General features: G+C 45.3%; 1 protein-coding gene across 2 annotated transcripts in view; it reads left to right on the top strand.

The window, feature by feature from the left end:
* The window catches only part of LOC130201310 (chromodomain-helicase-DNA-binding protein 4-like), a 41,031-nt gene that overhangs the window by 3,513 nt on the left and 21,675 nt on the right, over window positions 1–15,843 (top strand). For both annotated transcript variants that reach the window (XM_056426335.1, XM_056426256.1), the window contains exons 4-13: window positions 1,821–2,063; window positions 4,171–4,289; window positions 5,464–5,875; window positions 5,965–6,103; window positions 6,934–7,100; window positions 7,671–7,904; window positions 8,507–8,710; window positions 8,808–9,016; window positions 9,496–9,627; window positions 9,983–10,082. In XM_056426335.1, coding sequence (XP_056282310.1) covers window positions 1,821–2,063; window positions 4,171–4,289; window positions 5,464–5,875; window positions 5,965–6,103; window positions 6,934–7,100; window positions 7,671–7,904; window positions 8,507–8,710; window positions 8,808–9,016; window positions 9,496–9,627; window positions 9,983–10,082 — 1,959 coding nt within the window. The remainder of the gene's footprint in view (window positions 1–1,820; window positions 2,064–4,170; window positions 4,290–5,463; window positions 5,876–5,964; window positions 6,104–6,933; window positions 7,101–7,670; window positions 7,905–8,506; window positions 8,711–8,807; window positions 9,017–9,495; window positions 9,628–9,982; window positions 10,083–15,843) is intronic.

The raw sequence follows: 15,843 nt of genomic DNA, 5'->3' as shown, positions 1-15,843 counted from the left end.
AGGCAAAAAAAACTACACAAAGTATACGACAACTTCTTGATCCCGGGGGGTAATCATCAGGCATGAGAATCCCTCACCTTTCGGCGAAATTCGCCGTTTTGAAACCAGAATAGGTGACTTACTTGAATCGTGTAGATCCGAAGAGTTTTTGTTTTGGGGTAGGGGGGGGGGGGGGGGGTCAATTGGCCGGCCGGTGTTTATGAGATTGGAGTGGGACACGGAGAAAATGTGGAGTGGTGCTCTTCGCAATAAAACATCTTTGATGGGACGTGTCGCGTCTCGGCCAATCAGCGTCAAGATGTCGTCATCGTTTGGGGGTTCAGGTTAGCTTGAATGTTAGCCCGCTACATCTGCTGCTGTCACGCTGCACGGTGTCGCGATGCTAACAAAGTACCCGTACGTTAAACACGATGTGATTTAGCATATTTTTAAGATTGATACTTCATTAAGAGCGATCAGAGCGCACGCGCTGCTCCGTGTCACGCTGTCTGCGCACACTGCGCAGCGCTCACAGCGAGGGGCGTTAAGTGGCGGAATTTTCGGCTTTAAAAAAATAAAAAATGCCAGAAGTGAAATGTTTAAGTTCAGTCTGTAAAGTTGTGTAACTCTCCAGCTGCTCATCCTGATGAACTCTGTATCCTCTGGTTAGATACAGACTAACGGCCTCATAGTGTATCATCATTGCTATGATGGCTCCATGTAGTTTCATTAATATCTTGTAGGCTCATACTAATATTACTGCCATTTGTTAAGTGTTGAACAAGTTGGGAAAAAGTGAGCCATACAGATATTTTATTTCTTACTATTATAGATAAATATACCAGTATCGTATTTATGGTACTGTTTTATGGTATTGTATCATGATATTTATGGCAGGTATAGCATAGATTAGAAGATCGTGACAACCAGGTAGAGGCAGAACAGACTCGTGGAACAGACTCGTGGCTCAGCAGAGCACAAGACTTGAAGACTTGTTCACGCCAACAACAAAAAAAAGGAAGTTGGTTCATGAACGACCATATTATATACAATATTACTATTATTATAGGGCCCGATCACTGACTTGGTGTCAGAATGGAGGGCCTATAGATTATCATACAACGTCCAACATCGATGTTCGTGGAAGTCACCCCCCCCCGCGCGCCTATCCTTCTCACCTTTTTCACCCTGACCCGTTTTCATGCCTGAATCATGGAAGCAGCCGTCGCACAACAATCCAGGTGCAAAGTCCAGGTCGCCCCCCCCCCCCCCTATTTTACATTCCCCTGATCACCGTGTAGCTTCTGTGGGAATTCCCCCCCCATCACGATGGTTCGCCCCAGGCGGCGGGTTCTCGCCTCGTCCACGTACGCCTCAAACTCGATGCTAGGTGGCTCGCTACCGCGGCTAGCTGTCAGAATTGTGGAAGCTGCCTCGAGGCTTTCGTCGTACGGAAGTTGCTGTGGTTTAATCTCTCAGGCTCCTCCCCCTTTTTATTTTTTACTCTACCTCCGGTGGACTCTTTAACCTATTGTTTTTGCCCCCTTCTCAACATTCTCTGAATTACACAGAGGATTCCTTCACTTTATTCACTTTCTAGAGAGCAACGCGTCTGGAGAACTGTCAGGACTCTTGTTCAACAACGCTTGTTGATTTAAAAAAAGCTCATAAGTTGATAATAGTAATATTCCATCGTTCCTCTAATAATATGTTTTTATCGTGGAGTATTTTGTGCTCTTGTGAGAAACCTGCGTCTTTGACCCCCATCGCCTTTGATCTCGATTAGCTTTAACCTTGCGTGTGTCCCCCCCATCTCCCCTTCTCCCCCCTCCTCATTTCAGGAGCTCCCGATCAGCTCGCCGGAGCCCATGGACGTGGGCGGGGCCGAGGCGGAGGAGGAAGGTGGCGGTGGCCACGCCCTGCACTCCGACAGCGAGGGCAGCGACTACACGCCGGGGCGCAAGAAGAAGAAGAGGGGCGGCGGCGGCAAGGAGAAGAAGAGGAGCAGCTCCGGCACCGAGAGGAGCAGCTCCAAGAAGAAGGAGCCGGAGCCCGAGGAGGAGGAGGACGACGACGACAGCTCGGTGAGGACGGAGAGTAGAAGCTTCGGCTTTTGGAGATTTAGGCGGGAAGTATTTTATTTTGAAATGCCTGGCGATGCCTTCATGACCCCCGCAGAATAACTTCTGTATATCCGAGATGCGGCGCCTGCCGGGCTGTTGGGTCTCTGCACTATGCACCTCTACTGCCTCTGTTGGAGACACCGCTTTATTTCAACGACATTTTTAAACTAAATTTGATGAATTATCCCTTTTTTTGTTGTTGGTTGTCTGGCAGAAGCGTTTTGTATCCCACGATGTGTTCAAAGACCGTCGAGAAGATAAACCTCTTCGCGGGGTTCGTACGGTCATGGAAAATCTGGAAAAGTCCTGGACGTCTGGTTTAAAGTCCTGTCACTGGTCGCCGTGTCTCCGGGCTCCGCGCGGTCACGGAGGACCTGGAGAAGTCCTGGCATTTAAAAAATGTTTAAATCCCAAAAGTTTTGGAAAAGTTGCGGAACATTTTTATATATTCATTATGTTCATTTACGCAGTTTGATTAAAAAGAATAAACATTTATACAAATATATATTCCTTTAATCAAACTATTGTATCTATATGCACTGGACTCAACGAGAGTTCATGTCTGGTCCTGGATGTTGGGTTTGAAGTCCTGGACTCCCATTGGTCGACATGTCTGGACCCTCCTGCTTCAGCTTACGCCCGTTCTTCTGTTTGAAGAAAACGTGCTTCTCCGTGCTCCAGACTGTAAAACCTGCATTAATGTACGTTCATGCAGGTTTTACACATCGCTGTGTGTGTACAGTGTGTGTACAGTGTGTGTTGAATGGAGCTAAAGGACCAGAACATGCAGAACCCCTGCGCTCTGCACGTCTCTGTGGTCAGGAACACGTTCAGACTCTCCGCCCCCCCTCCTCTGTGGGGGGGTCGCGACCCTCTGCGTCTCGCCGGCGTACCTGTAACCTGTGATGGAGTCGCTCTGCTCTGACAGACGGAACCGTGATCCGAGAGACGGTTAGACAAAGAGCCGCGTCTGGCGGCCAATAGGGGGCCTCGTAGCTAATGACACTTATGCAAGGGGGGGGTTCTAAGGCATATATGCCGTTACCATGGCAACCCTGCTTAGCGCCTCCGCACCGCACTGCGCTCTTGACCCTTTTTTATTTTTTTGGGGGGGTTAGATAAACACATTTTGATTCCTTGTTGGCTCCGCCCTCTTTGCTCGGCGAGGAGGAGGAGGAGGAGGAGGAGGAGGAGGAGGAGGAGGAGGAGGAGGAGGAGGAGGAGGAGGAGGTCACTGCTCACCTGCTCGAGGCCTTTTTTAAACTTCAGGTCGATTTATTTACTTATTTTTATTTTAAAGCTCCGAATGTCTGAAAAGTGTTTTTATTGGTGAAAATATTCACAATTGGTTCAAATTGACAACATAATTGTTTTATCTATTTTATTTTTATCTATCTGGAAGTCGGTTTCTTCTTCTTTTGTCTGAATGTTCGTTAAAGCGGCGAAAACATTGTTTTTGACTAAACCAGTAAATCTATCACTAAACTATTTAATATAATTATCTTTAAAACCTAGATTGTCAATTTGGAAGATTTAAATTCAATGTATGTATTAAAAAAAAAAATTTAAATCAAATTGATTATGCAAATAAAGCGTAATCAGGATTATTGAAGGATTAACTTTAGAAACGTTTCTTTAACCTCCTGCGACGTGAGCACAAGGCCGCTCTGTGATTGGTGGAGAGCTTCGTCTGTAATTCGATCCGCGACACGTCTCCTCGCCGCCGCACTCTGGCCGGCCGATCGATCGGATTAGTATCGATAACGCCGAGCTAAAGAGCCGGTGAGATAACACGTGTGTGTGTTACTGCTGTTATTCACAATGGTGTGTGTGTGTGTGTGTGTGTGTGTTTCCCCTGGTTTTGTCCCAGAGGACTCGGCAGCTTGTCGATCCCAAACATCTTCCTTCTTGGTTTGTTGTTGTTGTCGTCGTGGACGGACGTCTCGTTGTTGACATGTAAACAAGCTGACGGAGGTTCTTTATAAAAAGACGTGGTTTTATTTTACAGGCTGCTGACAAAATGTCCCTGTTATGACGCTTGTTGTTGTTGTTGTTGTTTTTCCCGCAGGAGCCGAAGACGTCGTCCCAGCTGCTCGACGACTGGGGCATGGAGGACATCGACCACGTGTTCACCGAGGAGGACTACCGCGCGCTCACCAACTACAAGGCCTTCAGCCAGTTCGTCAGGTCGGCCCGCGTGTGTGTCTGTGTGTGTGTGTGTGTCTGTGTGTGTGTGTGTCTGTGTGTGTCTCTGTGTGTCTCTGTGTGTCTCTGTGTCTGTGTCTGTCTGTGTGTGTGTCTGTCTGTGTGTGTATCTGTGTGTGTCTCTGTGTGTCTGTCTGTGTGTCTCTATGTGTCTGTGTGTCTGTCTGTGTGTGTATCTGTGTGTGTGTCTGTGTGTGTCTCTGTGTGTGTGTCTGTCTGTGTGTGTCTCTGTGTGTGTGTCTCTGTGTGTCTGTGTGTGTCTCTGTGTGTGTCTGTGTGTGTGTCTCTGTGTGTGTGTGTGTGTGTGTCTGTGTGTGTCTCTGTGTGTCTCTGTGTGTCTGTGTGCCTGTCTCTGTGTGTCTCTGTGTCTCTGTGTGTGTGTATCTTTGTGTGTGTGTCTCTGTGTGTCTGTCTGTGTGTGTATCTTTGTGTGTGTGTCTCTGTGTGTCTGTCTGTGTGTGTCTGTGTGTATGTCTCTGTGTGTCTGTGTGTGTGTCTCTGTGTGTCTGTGTGTGTGTGTGTGTGTGTCTGTGTGTGTGTCTGTGTGTGTGTCTGTCTGTGTGTGTGTCTCTGTGTGTCTCTGTGTGTCTGTCTGTGTGTGTGTCTGTGTGTCTGTCTGTGTGTATCTGTGTGTCTGTCTGTGTGTGTCTCTCTGTGTGTCTGTCTGTGTATCTGTGTGTGTGTGTCTGTGTGTCTGTCTGTCTGTCTGTGTGTGTGTCTGTCTGTGTGTCTGTCTGTGTGTGTATCTGTGTGTGTGTCTGTCTGTGTGTGTGTCTGTCTGTGTATCTTTGTGTGTGTGTCTGTGTCTGTCTGTGTATCTTTGTGTGTGTGTCTGTGTGTGTATCTTTGTGTGTGTATCTCTGTGTGTGTGTGTGTCTGTCTGTGTGTCTGTCTGTGTGTGTATCTTTGTGTGTGTGTGTGTGTCTGTCTGTGTGTCTGTCTGTGTGTGTATCTTTGTGTGTGTGTGTCTGTCTCTGTATCTTTGTGTGTGTCTGTGTGTGTGTGTCATTGTGTGCGTGTGTCTTTGTGTGTGTGTAGGCTAACTGGTGTGTGTGTGTGTGTCGAGAATTTGTACTTCATGTTTTATCCAGGTAAGAAAAGTCCCATGATGCATTAGTGTCTGTTGTTCCCGTTCTGACGTGTTTTCTCCCCTCAGGCCGCTCATCGCCGCCAAGAACCCCAAGATCGCCGTCTCCAAGATGATGATGGTCCTCGGCGCCAAGTGGCGCGAGTTCAGCACCAACAACCCGCTGAGGGGCGCCGCCGCCGCCAACGCCGCCCTGGCCACCGCCAACGTGCCGGCCGCTGTCGACACCATGGTGGCGGAGGTCGCACCGGTCGCGCCGCCGTCGCCGTCTCCTCCTCCTCCGCCGCCGGCCCCGGTGGTGGAGGAGCCGCCGCCGCCGCTCCGCAAGGCCAAGACCAAGGAGGGAAAAGGTCCCCTCGCCCGCAAGAAGCCCAAAGCTACGCCTAAAGCACAAGAGAAGAAGAACAACGCCAAGACCAAGAAAGTGGCGCCTCTCAAAATCAAGCTGGGAGGCTTCAACAGCAAGCGCAAACGCACGTCGGTACGACGCCCGCTGCCTCTCGCTCGCCCACGTGACGCCGTGTACGACACACTGTTTGTAAACGCGTGTGTGTGTGTGTGTGCGCGCAGAGCGAGGAAGACGAGCCCGAGGTGGACAGCGACTTCGAGGACAGCAGCATGAACAGCGTCTCCGTGTCGGAGGGATCCAACAGCCGCAGCAGCCGCAGCAAGAAGAAGCCGTCCAAGAGCAAACCCAAGAAGAAGAAAGGTGTGTGTGTGTGTGTGTGTGTGTGTGTGTGTGTGTTGAACCCGTCGCGTCGGTTGCTCCTCTCTTCGCCCGGTGAGTCACCGGCAGCGTTAAACACACGGCGGTGAATCCGTTAATGACTGCGTGGCGAGGAAAGCATCACAAGTCTGGAGAGTGGACGACAAGAAGAGGACACGCACACACACACACACACACATAAACACGCACACGCACACACACACACACATAAACACGCACACACACACACACACACATAAACACGCACACACACACACATAAACACGCACACACACACACACACATAAACACGCACACACACACACGTCACTGTGCCTGAGTCAGCTGATTTATATTTAGCCGTACGACATCTTGGTCTTGGCCGTCTCCTACTAGCCCGTCATCCTCCTCTTCCTCCTCTTCCTCCTCTGACCTCACAGACATCGGTGGACGACTCTTCTTCTTTTTTAATGAGTTTTTGGCGTCGAGTCTCTGAGGGTTTTTAACATTTTTAACCCTTTTGGTTTTTTTATCTGCCGTTTTGGCAAAAAAAGTCCCCTTTTAAAATCTTTTAACCGAATGTCAAAATGGATGTTTGTTGTTGTTGACGAAATGTGTCATTGGACAGGTAAAAATACTATTTTTTATAAATGCCTAGTTTTCTTTTTTTCTCTTTATTTCAAATGCCTTGTTTTCTCTTTCTCTTATTTTTAATGCCTTCTTTTCTCTCTTTTTATTTATTTTAAACGCCTCGTTTTCTCTCTTTATTTTAAACCTTTTTTCTCTCTTTATTTAAACCTCGTTTTCTCTCTTTTCTACCCGTGCACCTGCAGCCGAGGACGGGGACGGCTACGAGACAGACCACCAGGACTACTGCGAGGTGTGCCAGCAGGGCGGCGAGATCATCCTGTGTGACACGTGTCCCCGAGCCTATCACATGGTCTGCCTGGACCCCGACATGGAGAAGGCCCCCGAGGGCACCTGGAGCTGCCCGCACTGCGTAAGCCGCCTAGGACACGAGTTCAGATAGAAGCGCCCGAAATCAAGGACCCGACTCCAGCCGAGCTCCCGGGCATCGGCTGCAAAACATCAAAATGACGCTAAAGAATAGACGGGAGCGTCGTGTTCAAGTCCATTTTTATTTATTTATGTGTATGTGTCGGTGGTTTTAAGGTTTTCGTGGCTCGTCAAGTTTTTAATACACTTTTTTGCCCATTTTGCTTGAGATGTTTCTCAGTTTTCTTTATTCAGGGTTTGTACGGTCCTGGAAAACCTGGAAAAGTCCTGGAATTAAAAAAAAGTTATTTATTAAGTCCTTGAAAAAAATGAAATCCCAAAAGTTTTTGGGAAAAGTCATGGTAAATGTTTATATTCAAATGTTGATTGAAAACGTCATGGAATAGTCATTGGAAAAGTCATGGAATATTCATGGAAAGTCTGAATAGTCTTTGAATAGTCATGGAATATTCATAGAATCGTCATAGCATAGTCATGGAAAAGTCATTTAAAAGTTATGGAATAGTCTTTGAAAAGTCTTTGAATAGTCTTTGAAGAGTTTGTCTGTTTCCAGGAGAAGGAGGGCATCCAGTGGGAGGCCCGGGAGGAGCCCTCTGAGGGCGAGGAGGAGGTCAGCGAGCCGGTGGACATGGAGGAGGACGACCTCCACATGGAGTTCTGCCGCGTGTGCAAAGACGGCGGCGAGCTGCTCTGCTGCGACTCGTGCCCGTCGTCCTACCACATCCACTGCCTCAACCCGCCGCTGCCCGAGATCCCCAACGGGGAGTGGGTCTGCCCCCGGTGCACGGTGAGGGGGGGGTTACAGGAAGAGAAACGGGTTTACGGTGGCGGGAGCGCTGGAAAGCTCCGGAGCGATTCAAACCGTTATTTTCAGAGCAGAAAATTTATTCGGCTTTTGTAACTTACATTTTTAGTTTTTATATATATATATTTATATTATAAAGACTTTGTCACACGAGAGTAAATAAACGGCAATATTTTTTTTTACTCATTGTTTGCATCCCGAAAATTATTTTAATTATCACGTAATCTACCTTATTGTTATTATTATTATTATTATTATTATTATTATTATCTTGATTTTATTGTCCATGAAATGTCTGGGGAAAAAAGTTTTAAAAAACATTTTCCAGAATTATTATTTTTGGTAATCTTAGGAAACAATAGAAAAACTTGTTTGTTCTGGACAAAGTGTGCGAGACGTAATATTCCATTTTGTCTGAATAAACGAGAAGAAAAGGGAAATGAACACTTTAAAAAGTATTTTCATTATCAAGTAAACTGCTGATTTTTATTATTTCTTTATCTTTTTTATTTTGAAAAATCCTAAATAAGCCGTTTAAACACTATCGTCTTCGCGCCGTCATATTAATGTCCCCCCCCTTCCAGTGTCCCCCCATCAAGGGGAAGGTCCAGAAGATCCTGACGTGGCGGTGGGGCGAACCCCCCCCCCCCACGCTGGTGGCCCGCCCCCCGGACCTGGCGGCCGACGCCCCCGACCCCAAACCGCTGGTGGGGCGTCCGGACCGGGAGTTCTTCACCAAGTGGTCCAGCATGTCGTACTGGCACTGCTCCTGGGTAACGGAGATCCAGGTGTGTGTGTGTGTGTGGAACCCGACGTCCAATCAGAAGCTCCCATCTCCCTCGTTCTCGCCCCCTTTCTAAACTGTTTAGTTTCTTTCCCCTCCAGCTGGAGCTGTACTGCCAGGTGCTGTACAGAAACTACCAGAGGAAGAACGACATGGACGACCCGCCGGCCGTGGACTTCGGTGAGGGCGAGGAGGACAAGACCGTGAAGAGGAGGAACAAGGACCCCATGTACTACAAGCTGGAGGAGAAGTTCCTGCGCTACGGCATCAAGTACGAGTGGCTGCTGATGCACCGCATCATCAACCACAGGTGAGCAGAGCGTACCTGCTCAGGGATCTTCAGCGCAATAACGACATATTTGTAAACCGTGTTTCTGCTCTTTTTTTAATTACATTTATTTTTTCACTGTTTATTTTGAGGATCGTCTCTTATTTTATTTATTTAATTTTTTTCTTTTTTGAAGATTGTCTCTTTTAAATTTTCTTACATTTGTTTTACTTTTTTATTTTATGATGATATATTCTCTTTTTTTTATGAGGATAGTCTTTTTTTAAATGTTTAATTTCATGAGGATAGTCTCTTTAATGCGTGAGTCCCTTGTTTTTATCTAGTTTTTGTAACATGCTCAAGCCACCGCTGTCTGTACCTATAGAACAGGAAGTGTACGTTTATGAGAGAAAACATGACAGAAACACAAACCTCTATTGGATGTTTCATGTGCTGGTGTGGTGAAACATTACTCTTTTATATATATATAAATGTGTTTATGTGTGTGTGTTCCTGCGCAGCCTGGACCGTAAGAACAACATCCACTACCTGATCAAGTGGAGGGAGCTGGCCTACGACCAGGCCACCTGGGAGGCCGACGACATGGACGTGCCCGAGTTCGACAACCTCAAGGTCCAGTACTGGAACCACCGGTGAGGGCCGCCTCGGTGTTGTTGTTGTTCTCCTTTCTTCTTCTTCAATCTCCCCCTTCATTTCCTCTACTTGCTTTTTCTTTCTTCTTCTTCTTTCCCCTTCATTTCCTCTTCTTGCTTTTTCTTTCTTCTTCTTCTTCTTTCCCCCTGATTTCCTCTTCTTCTTTTTTTGTTTCCTTCTTTTTTGCCCTTCTTCAATCTCCCTCTTCTTTCCCCTTCTTTCTCTTCAATCTCCCTCCCTTCTTCTTCTTCTTTCTCCCTCCTTTCTCCTTTCTTCTCCTTCCTTTCTTCTGGATGTGCGCTCTCCAAACCCTTTTCTTTATTTTATTTGCTGACCGAGCGTTTCTCTCGCCAGAGAGCTGATGATGGGCGACGAGGGGAAGCCGGGGAAGAAGATCAAGGTGAAGGGCCGAGTGAAGCGTCCGGACCGGCCGCCGGAGAACCCTGTGGTGGACGTGAGTACACGCCGCCCGAAGGCCTCCACTTCCTGTTTCAGAACGCCGAAACACTTCCACTTCCTGTTTCAGAACGCCAAAACGCTTCCACTTCCTGTTTCAGAACGCCAAAACACTTCCACTTCCTGTTTCAGAATGCCAAAACACTTCCACTTCCTGTTTCAGAACGCCAAAACGCTTCCACTTCCTGTTTCAGAACGCCTAAACGCTGGATCACTTCTATAGTTCTTGTTGTTCTACTTCTACTTGTTCTAGTTCTCCTTCTTGTTCTCCTACTTGTTCTTTTACTTCTTGTTCTACTTCTTCTTATTCTAATGACTGTTCTTATACTTGTTGTTGTTGTTCTTCTTCTACTTGTTCTTCTTTATCTTGTTCTTCTACTTGGTCTACTTCTTGTTCTTGTTGTTGTTGTTGTTCTTCTACTTCTTCTTCTACTTGTTGTTCTTTCTTTCTTTTTTTCGTTTTTGGATAGTATCTTAATTTACAAAGTATACATCAGCACAGGTGTAGTATTCAATATATACCATCCAGTCTTTCAAATTAAATAACGATGAAAATTTTTGGGAGAGTGTACATACAAACAGAGAAATACATCAAACAAGGGGGAGACTAGGGGGGAGAGGGATAGAGGTCGGAGAGGTTTCCTACACTAGAGCAGCGTTGCAGGGTCATTCATTTATTATCTCCACTGGATCTGTCTGTATTGGATTTGCATATTTCACCCACTTGTCCCAGAGTTGAATAAACATACTTGTCTGAAGGCGGAGGGAGAAGGTGATCCTTTCCATAGCATCGATGTCATTTACGATGTCTCTCCACTCCTGAGTCGTGGGGCTCAGGGAGCAGCCAGCGTCTGGTGAGCGCTTTTTTACAAGCGGTTATTAAAATGCCAAACATGTATTTATCTCGTCGCCCTATTTGAAAATCAAATTTTCCTAAGAATAAAGTTGCAAATTCTAGGGGCAAGTCAGTGTTAAGTATGATTTCCAATATTTGATGAACATCTGCCCAGAAAGGCGTGATGACAGGGCACTCCCAGAATATGTGCCAGTGATTTGCTTCCTGAGCCCCCCACCGTCTCCAACATGTGGCTCTCCTCCCGCGAAGCGTGCCTTCTGCTTCGCTGGAATAAAGAAACGAAGAACACACTTCCATGCAAATTCCCGCCATATATGAGAGTTGGTACATTTCCATTGGAATTTACACACATCTAACCAGTCTTCGTTTGATATTGAGAGGTTGCCATCTCTTTCCCATTTTTCCTTTACATATACTGCAGTGTGGGATTTTTTGTCATAAGGCCCTTGTAGGATTTAGAGATAATACCTCTGTTTGATTCGCTTTGGTAGGCACCGAGAAATATTCTTAGTATTGGTTCATCAAAGTCTATTGTATTTCTAATGTTATGTTCGAAATGGTTACGTATCTGGAGATATCTATAAAAATCAGATTTTTCAAGACGATATTTTTCCCTTAGGTGTTCAAAGTCCTTTAGTTGTCCTTTATCTGTCAAAGAATAGTATGTCGTTATACCTTTTGGGATCCAAGATTTAAATCTATGATCCATTTCATTTGGTTTGAACCCCGGGTCATAGGCGCACCATTGAAGTAGTTGTAGTTTATGATCTAGTTTATATTCTCTTTTTATCATGTTCCAGATTTTTAAATTGAATTTGATCCATGGGTTTTGTAAATTGTCTATAAGTTTTCCCAGGTTTTTGTGTGCTAATACTGCTTGAATTGGGGGGTCATTCATAATAGAGTTCAATATCTTTCCACTTGGCGCAATAAGATGGGGTACACATGTTAATTAAGGGTTTAATCTGCACAGCATAGAAATAATTTTAAAAATTGGGTAGAGCCATTCCTCCTTCTTTTGGAAGTTGTAGAGTTTTAAATTTAATCCTTGGTTTTTTCCCTTGCCAGATAAATCTTGAAATGATTTTATCCAATTCAGAGAATTGTTTCGGGGGAATTTCTACAGGGAGTGCTTGAAATAGGAACAGATATCGTGGGAGAATGTTCATTTTTACAGAGTCAATTCTATGGGTTAATCCGAGGAAAGAAATAGAGTTCCATCGATATATATCTTCTTTAAATTTTGTTGAGAGAGGAGTGTAGTTTATCTCTGCCAATGTTGAGATATCTCTTGGTAAGTGTATTTCAAGGACTTCTGGTCCCAGTTAAGGTGGAATTTATCTTTACTGTGTTTAGGGGGTGTACAATTAAAGGTCAAGATTTGTGTTTTTTGTAGGTTTAATTTATATCCTGCATATCTACCAAAAGTTTTTAACAGGTTAATTAATTCAAGAAGGGAGTTAGAGGGGGTGGTTAAGTAAATCAGGATATCGTCAGCATACAGGGCCACTTTGTGGTCTGATCCATTTAAACAGATGCCTTTAATGCTTTCTGTCTTATCCATTGCGCCAGAGGCTCTATATCAGGGGTCCCCAAACTTTTTCCTAAGAGGGCCACATAACGTTTGCCTTGTCTGCTGGAGGGCCGGCATCACGGCTGAGCGATGCGCGCGCCGCTCGCTGTGAGCGCTGCGCGTGCAGACAGCGTTTAACGGAGCGGAGCAGCGCGTGCGCTCTGATCGCTCTTTTAATGAAGTATCGATACTAAAAATATGCTAAATCACATCGTTTTTAACGTACGGGTACTTTGTTAGCATCGCTACACCGTGCAGCGTGACGGCAGCAGATGTAGCGGACTAACACTCAAGCTAACCTAACTTCCCAAGCGCTGTGGACATCTGAACGCTGATTGGCCGAGACGCGACACGTCCCATCAAAGATGTTTTATTGCTTAGAGCACCACTCCACATTTTCTCCGCGTCTCACTGCAATCTCAACGGCAGCGGGCCAGGTGAACAAAATAATAAATCGGAACGCGTCTCTGGTATTGTTCAGGGGGCGGGGCCACATGGGGAGGCGGGCCGTAGTTTGGGGACCACTGCTCTATATAGAGGGCAAAAAGCAGTGGAGAGATTGGGCATCCCTGTCTTGTTCTGCGCTCTAATATAATGGTGTCCGAGAGATGTCCATTTATTTTAATCCAGGCCAAGGGTTTAGTATATAGTGTACGAATGCCTTTAATGAAAGTGTTGTGCATGCCAAGTCGTTCAAGGACTTTATATAGAGCGTATTCACTCACGTGACCACAACAAACTCTGGCGGCCATGTTGGGGTCCCACCACGGCATTGTTTTGCTTGTTTGTATGCCGCTCTTCCCTTAGAAATGACCATTATATCCTGAAGGAGACACCATTTCAGTTCAAAGCGGTGTGCCTTGTGATTATACTGTGCCTCATTGTTGGATGTGGGACTAATGAGTCAGAATATGGGTTTATCAGCTCAACAAGAGGCTATGACTTCAACTTGTCATGCATCTACTTCGGCTTCACTCGGCGTATGAGCGTTAGGACTATTCTGTTGCTACATCGGGTTGTGGGCACGTTTCCATTGACACTCGTCAATAATCTCTTTTTGCTTTTTTCGCCGAGCGAAAATCAATGTCTTTCACTTGCGCAAAAGGAACTGTGGATGGAAACTTGGGAGGAACCCATGAACATGGCAACTCCATCGGGCGATGTCTGCCTTTACGCTGTGATTCATTTCAAGGTAAAATAAAACACTGGCTCCATGGGAACGGCGCTCAGCACGGCCACCAAACAGTCACTGCTGGTCCTGAAGGAGCTGGAAGCGGCTTCATCAGACACTCGTCCTGGAGGCGGAGCTGTGACCACGGATCATATATGACCCAGACACGGGGCGCTTGATGTTCCCACATTTGTAGTATTTCCACAACAAGTATAACGCAGAAATAGTTGTTAATGTCCCATGGTCGATAGCGGAAATGAAAACTGTTTGACAGGAATGTGACCGGGCTATGTGCTGGAAACTAGCGAATTAACCACAAAGTGTTGAGCGAGTAAAATCAAGTAAAAAAGCGTTGCGAATATTCAATTCCAACCGCTGAAATCTGTCTTTGGTAATGCAGAAGGACATGAGGTTGCTGGGCCCTCGCATAATCAAACAGCGGACACGATAGCCAGGTCAACTTCATCTGACATTTAATAAGTGGGACCCCAAGATGGCGCGATTGAGATTCTGACGTCACGTGAATACGCTCTATAGGAAAGGCCAGCTCACTGAATCAAAGGCCTCTCAGCATCCAGACTGACCAGGTCGGCTTCCAGATGGTTCTGTTGGATGTGGTTTAGTCTGCAGCGATCGCCTGATGTTATCGTGGGTTTGTCTTTGTGAGATAAAGCCAGTCTGATTTCATGATGTATCATTTGGGGGAGGGTCTGTTCCAGTCTTTTGGCCAGGATGGCTGTATATCATTTGTAGTCAGCATTCAACACTGAAATTGGTCTATAAGATCCACATTGTAGTTTATCTTTTCCTTCTTTGTGAATAACAGAGATCACTGCCTCGCTCCAAGATGGGGGCATCTTGGCATCATATAGGGTTATATTGCAGGCCCTAAGGAGGTTTGATATTAGCTCAAATCGAAATGTCTTGTACCACTCCGAAGGGAAGCCATCCGGACCAGGTGATTTATTGGTTTTAAGTCTGGAGATGGCGCTGTTTAGTTCTGTCTCAGTTATCGCTGCTGTTAATATCTGATTTTGTTCTTCTGATGTTCAGGGAGATTGAGAGACTTGAGGAATTCGCTAATTTGTTGTTCGCCCTCTAGTTGTGGTTGTGTGTATAGAGATTTGTAGTATTTTTTAAAGGTATTTTGCAGTTCATCTTGTTTATAGTGTATAGTTTTAGAAACCGGGTCTCTTATTTTGTATATTGTGCTATCCGCTCGTTGTTTTTGCAGCCTTCTTGCCAAGAGCTTTGTTGATTTTGAGCCCGCCTCATAACATTTTTGTTTTGTGAATATCATGTTTTTTTCAATTTCCTGTGAGTATCATAGATTTATTTCATTCCTAACTTTCTTAATTTCTGTCAGCAAGTTCTTTTTTTGTTCTCTCTTATGTTGCCTCTCAAGATCCTTTTATTCTTTATTAAGGTTTCGTAGTCGTAGTTGTTTCTCTTTCTTTTCATGGGCACAGAAAGATATAATTCTCCCTCTGATGACTGCCTTCAAGGCATCCCATACTATAGCTGAGTCGACCTCCCCATTATCATTTTCATCCAGAAACATTTTTATTTCCTTTCTCATTTGGGTCTTAAATTTCGGGTTGTTTAAGATACTTGTACTCCACAATGTTTTTCTTATTTTATCGCTGATATGCACAGAGGTGCATGGTCAGATAAGTCAATACTACCAATATCACAACTATGCATTCTATGGCGATCTCTCTTTAGCACAAAGAAATAGTCTATCCTTGAGTATGTATCATGGGGGCATGAGTAAAATGTATAGTCACGGCCTGATGGGTAAATATCTCTCCATAGATCTAATATGCCCAGTTCTGTCATTAGAACATTAATTTTCCTATGCAATGATGTAGCGGTCATATTTTTTGAAGTCTAGTTTTGGGTTAAGACGGATGTTCCAATCTCCACCGCATATGACAATTCCTGGGGCCTCTATCATTAAATCAAATATCTTTCTGTAGAAATTAAAATCACTTCCAGGGGGGGCATAAATGTTACATAAAGTTATTGTAACACCATCTATTTTTCCAGAGACTATTATATATCTCCCCTCCTTATCTGTTACTTTAGAAAGTAGTTCAAATGATACCGTTTGTGATATTAAAATGGCTACGCCTCTCCTACGGCCTGATTTATAAGAT

Source organism: Pseudoliparis swirei, chromosome 1, assembly GCF_029220125.1.
Source record: "Pseudoliparis swirei isolate HS2019 ecotype Mariana Trench chromosome 1, NWPU_hadal_v1, whole genome shotgun sequence".
Classification (NCBI taxonomy): Eukaryota; Metazoa; Chordata; class Actinopteri; order Perciformes; family Liparidae; genus Pseudoliparis; species Pseudoliparis swirei.
The sequence above is the reverse complement of the archived record's forward strand: the minus strand, read 5'-3'. Positions and strand labels throughout refer to the sequence as shown.